Raw genomic sequence first — 4,720 nt, 5'->3', positions numbered from 1 at the left:
TACACAGTACAACAATCCTGTTGAAATATAAACATCCATAGTTAAAATATGCAAGAAAACAGTCCAGGGGAACCTGCTACTTACTTACTCTCTTATCAACAGCATTTGTCTTTGGTGTAAAGAACGTCTGATGCTCTTGGAAAGGGGTAGACATGCCCCTACTTAAAGGCCAGTGGGGAGAGAGAGAGCAGCACCAGAAAGGGAGCTTCTCCCCCCCCCGTGCGCATACCAGACAGCAGCTGCAGGGAAAACCAAGGGGCCAGTGGTGCATCAACTCCTGTCCCCACTTACTGCACACCTGCTGAATGTTACAATCTGTGCTGTTTGCTTTCTCAGTCCTCTGTTGGAGGGAGATCACTAAAGGTAAAGGTGTCCCTGCACTTATAGTGCGAGTCGTTTCCTACTCTTAGGGTGACGTCTTGCAACGTTTACAAGGCAGACAGTATATATGGGGTGGGATTGCCAGTTCCTTCCCCGGCCTTTCTTTACCCCCCAGCATATGCCGGGTACTCATTTTACTGACCACGGATGGATGGAAGGCTGAGTGGACCTCAATCCCTTTTACCGGAGATTCGACTTCCTCCTTCCGTTGGAATCGAACTCCAGCCGTGAGCAGAGCTTCGACTGTGTTACCGCCCTTACCACTCTGCACCACGGAAGATCACTATTATTCCCATTTTCCAGGCAGAGAACTGAGGCCAAGCGAGCAATGCTTGTCTAAGGCCACATACAACTTTTGGCAGATGTGGAGCTCAAACCCAGTCCAAACTCTTTGCTCTCCTGCACCTCACATTTTGTCTTAATGTGACTGCAGAGCAACCATAAAGCGGTTGTGAGCTATGAGGGGCGATGAGAGAAAAGTTAGCAGCCTCATAAAACTACATTTCCCACAGTTCTTTGCGCAAGTCATGGCTGGGAGCAGCTCTGAGCTTCATTCCTAGGGAAAGGTGGCAACCTTCAGCCTTGCTTGTAAGTCACCCTTCTCCTAGAAGCCCCCCCGTCAGCCCTGATGGGAGGGGGCTGAGCGAATGGCAAGGGCGGGGTGGCGCTTAAGCCCTGCAGTCCTTCAGCTGCCCATCTCGCTGCGCAGGACAGCAGAGTCTGTACAGCGCAAACGGCCAAGGTGGCTTCAGCAAGCAGCGGGGACTGCAAGTGCCAGGAACAAATGCGCCGGGATTAGAGGGGCAAGAACAACTCCGCCCCCGCAGGCAGGAAAGCGATGGGTGCCCTCGACCGAGGACCACACCTGCCACGCCGGGACTTCTGCCTAAGAGCTGAAGCCACGTGAGAAATCTGGGCGCTCCCCAGACCCTGCGAGGGACCGACGGCAGAACCTCCTTCGGCCAGTGCGTGCTCCAGGGCCAGCGAGGTGGGAAGAAGCAGCTGCCGCCCCAAGCCTCTGGTTGTGGGGGGACCCAAGATCGCTTTAACCCCCCCCCCATTACACTTCAGCCTAAATCGCAGCCCACAGAACCTCCAGCCTGCAAGCACCGAGGCAGCTGAAATGGAGAGACCGGGAAACGATGGGGGCTTGCAAAAACTGTTGCCGGGTGGATGCCTCTGGTCAGGGCTCGAGCCCCGGCATCCCATCCCCCACGCCCTTTTCGTTCCTCATCCACTCAGCGGAGGAGGGGCATAATAGCACTCAAGTCCTTGAAAGGTTGCCACACATAGGAGGGCTGGGATCTCTTCTCGATCGTCCCAGAGTGCAGGACACGGAATAATGGGCTCAAGTTGCAGGAAGGCAGATTTCGGCTGAACACCAGCCCTGCTAGCAACTGTGTGTGTGCGTGTGCGTGTGCCGAGATGTTAATTCCCTGTGTAGTAGCTTGGTCTTGCCACTTCACAAATCCAGTCTACATGGGGCTTTCTTTATTCTGGGGCTTCCTGTGACTTTGCAACGCACACCCACCCTGCTTCCTTCCAGGCAGGGGGCCCGTGCTTGGGGGGGGAGGCTCTCAATGTACCTATTGAGCAAATCCTCTAAAGCAGCATTCCCCAACCTGCTGCCCTCCAGCTGTTTTGGACTACGACTCCCATCAGCCACTGGGGCCGGTGGGAGTTGTAGTCCAAAGTGTCTGGAGGCCAGCAGGCGGGGCAGGAAGGCTGCTGCAATCCTCTTCTTCCGCGCGGAGCTGCGGTCCTGAGGCTTGGAGGACTAGACTTCTGGCTTGAAGAAGCCGTGGCCGTAGCAGCAGCCTCCCCCCAGGCCCGGGCCCGATTCCCAGGCCCTGTCAGCGGCAGGCTGCCTGCTGCGTCCCTGGCCAGGCGCTCAGGGGTCGGCTGTCTCAGCAGCTAGCTCAAGGTGAGGCGCCCCCCGCCGGAGAGGAAGGGAGGAGCCCGTGACGGAGGAGGGGCGCTGGGGCGGTGTCCCCAGCCCGTTCGCACCACAGCAGCCCCCCAGCCCCCGGCGCCAGGGCAAGGCGACGAGGCCATAGATGATGGGGTCCAGGCAGGCACTGAGCAACCCGAAGCTGAAGAGGAGGTGGGCTAGCGAGTGGGACACCGCCCCCTCCATGGCCGCCGGCCAGAACCAATACCAGAGGCCCAGCAGGTAGTAGGGAGTCCAGCAGACCACGAAGGAGCCAACGATGGCCACGCTGAGGCGCAACATGCGCAGCCGCGCCTGCGGGATTGGGTTGCGCGACCGACGCAAAGGCAGCTCCTTGGCCGACACTGAAACGAAACGACAGGGGGGGGGAAGCCTTGTCAGCTGGAAAGGGGGCGGCAGCGACCTAGAGAGCCCTTGAAGGCGGGGGCGGGGAGAGACCCTCGCCTCGCCGGACCTCGTTGCAGCCTGGCTTCTCTGGCTTGCCGGGCAAGGCGTCCTCAGAGCTGGTTCTTGCTTGCAGTTAGGATCCTCGCCCTCCTGGGGGCCGGTGCCTGGCCGAATGTTCTCCGCCCCCCTCCCCCCCACCCCGCACACCAGAGCATGAGGAGCTGCGCCTTCCCTAACCTTCCCTCGGCCCATTAATGCAGGAGAATTGCTCTCCCAGAGTCGAGCAGAGCCTAGCCTTGCCAAAATCCTACCCTACGTCCACGTGGCCTCTGTGGCTTTCTCTAACCCGTTCGAAAAGGCGAGTTCTATCGCTTTACTTTTAGCGCGGGAGCGGTGGGGAATCCCAGGGCCGGGAGCCCTGCTGCGGGAGCCTGCCCTTGACCTCTGAGTGCCCCTCAGGGACTGTGCCTGCTGACCACAGGTAAGATTAACATGTGTGGCTCCGCCCACCACTGGCTTGTGCCCCCCAGAAGGGAATGTGGCCCTCGGTCTGAAAAGGGCTCCCGGCCCCTGCCATAGTACCTCCAACGCATAGCGGAGCCCCCGGCGTCCCCCTCCGCCCCTCCCCGGAACTCACCACCGCTGGAGGCTCCGACGCGGCGGGAAATCTCCAGCAGGATCCGCGAGTAGCAGCCGGTCATGACCAGCAGCGGGAGCAGGAAGAGGCCGAGGAACCCGAACATGTTGTAGGCCGTCTCGTGCCAGCGCTGGGCAAAGGCGCCCCGCGTGGTGCACTGCGTGAAGTTCTGCGGGGGGCCGAGCGTGACCGTGCGGAAGAGGAACAGCTGCCCGGGCCACGGCACACCCGGGGGGGGCAGGGGAGAGAGAGAAAAGGGCCCTTGAAGCTCTTGCAATACATTGCACTCAACCCCCAAATCTCTCACAGCTCGGCCCCCGGGCGCCCAACGGTTTAAGGGGCCGGTGACCACCCCGCCCCTGGCCGGCCACGCTCTTCTTTCGCTCTCCTGCCCAGAAAGAAGGGCGGAGCTTGCACCCCCAGGGCCTGCCTGTGGCCACTCCTGCTCCCTTGCTCTGGGGCCCCACAACAAGCAGCTGTTGAAGGCTGCCCTTCTGCCCAGAGCTGGGAGAGGGGGGGAACTGCCTATGGCCGCCTTCTGTGAGGGAAGCTGCAGTCCTAAACAGCTGGATGGGACGGGCTGGCCTGTCAGGTTGAGTACCTGCGGGACGGAGAGCCCAGCACTCAGCAGCCACGAGGCATGCAGCAAAACGTGGTTCCTGCGCCGCGCCTTGGCGATGGCCAGTGGGTGCAAAATGGCAGCTTGGCGGTCCAGGCTGATGATGGCTGTGACAAAAGCCGACGCGTACATGGCCAGGAGCTTGAGGAACATGAGCAGGCGGCAGGCCACATCCCCCGCCCGCCACTGCAGAGTGATGTTCCAAGCAGCATCGACGGGCATCACCAGCACGGCTACCAGCAGGTCAGCTGCTGCCAAGTGCAGGAGAAGCAGGCGGGCATGGGAGCGCTTGGCGTGCCGCTTGCCCACACCGGCCCACAGCACAGCCACATTGCAGGCGGTGGAGATCACACAGAGCCCCAGGGTGACAGCCACACGGGCCTGGGCTGCGGCCGAGAAGGTAGGCAGCACCAGGCTGCTGTTCGCCCACACCACCTCCTCGAAGGGGAACAGTCTGCCACAGGGCACCGTGCCATCTGCTGTGCTGGCATTAGCCTCCTGGGTCACCATGGGGACTGTCTGCTCCCTCCGAAGTAGCTGCAGGGGGGTGGGAAATATCAGCTGAGTCCTACTGGGTTACAGGCTAATAGGGGTCCCCACCGCAGATCCCCTCTGCCTCACCTTGAGTTGTCTCGGCCCACAGCAGCTGCACCAGGAGCAGGCGCCCTCTCTCTGGGTCACTGGCTGCACTGGCTCAGCCTTGCCTCGCCTCCACCTCAGGCTTGGCCTGCCCTGGGTTGTGGGA

The 4,720-nt window shown here is 60.9% G+C and overlaps 1 protein-coding gene across 1 annotated transcript; it reads right to left on the bottom strand.

Moving 5' to 3' along the window:
- Nucleotides 1-2,101: 2,101 nt before the first annotated feature.
- On the bottom strand, nucleotides 2,102-4,485 carry LOC133369985 (gonadotropin-releasing hormone II receptor-like). The gene is made up of 3 exons (XM_061595839.1): nucleotides 3,958-4,485; nucleotides 3,357-3,564; nucleotides 2,102-2,676 (listed from the first exon to the last, which is right to left on the bottom strand). The coding sequence occupies exons 1-3, from the start codon at nucleotides 4,483-4,485 to the stop codon at nucleotides 2,273-2,275; spliced, it is 1,140 nt and encodes a 379-aa protein (XP_061451823.1). The 3' UTR covers nucleotides 2,102-2,272.
- Between the last annotated feature and the right edge of the window lie 235 nt (nucleotides 4,486-4,720).

This window comes from Rhineura floridana, chromosome 14 (assembly GCF_030035675.1).
Source record: "Rhineura floridana isolate rRhiFlo1 chromosome 14, rRhiFlo1.hap2, whole genome shotgun sequence".
In the NCBI taxonomy this organism is placed as follows: domain Eukaryota; kingdom Metazoa; phylum Chordata; class Lepidosauria; order Squamata; family Rhineuridae; genus Rhineura; species Rhineura floridana.
The sequence above is the reverse complement of the archived record's forward strand: the minus strand, read 5'-3'. Positions and strand labels throughout refer to the sequence as shown.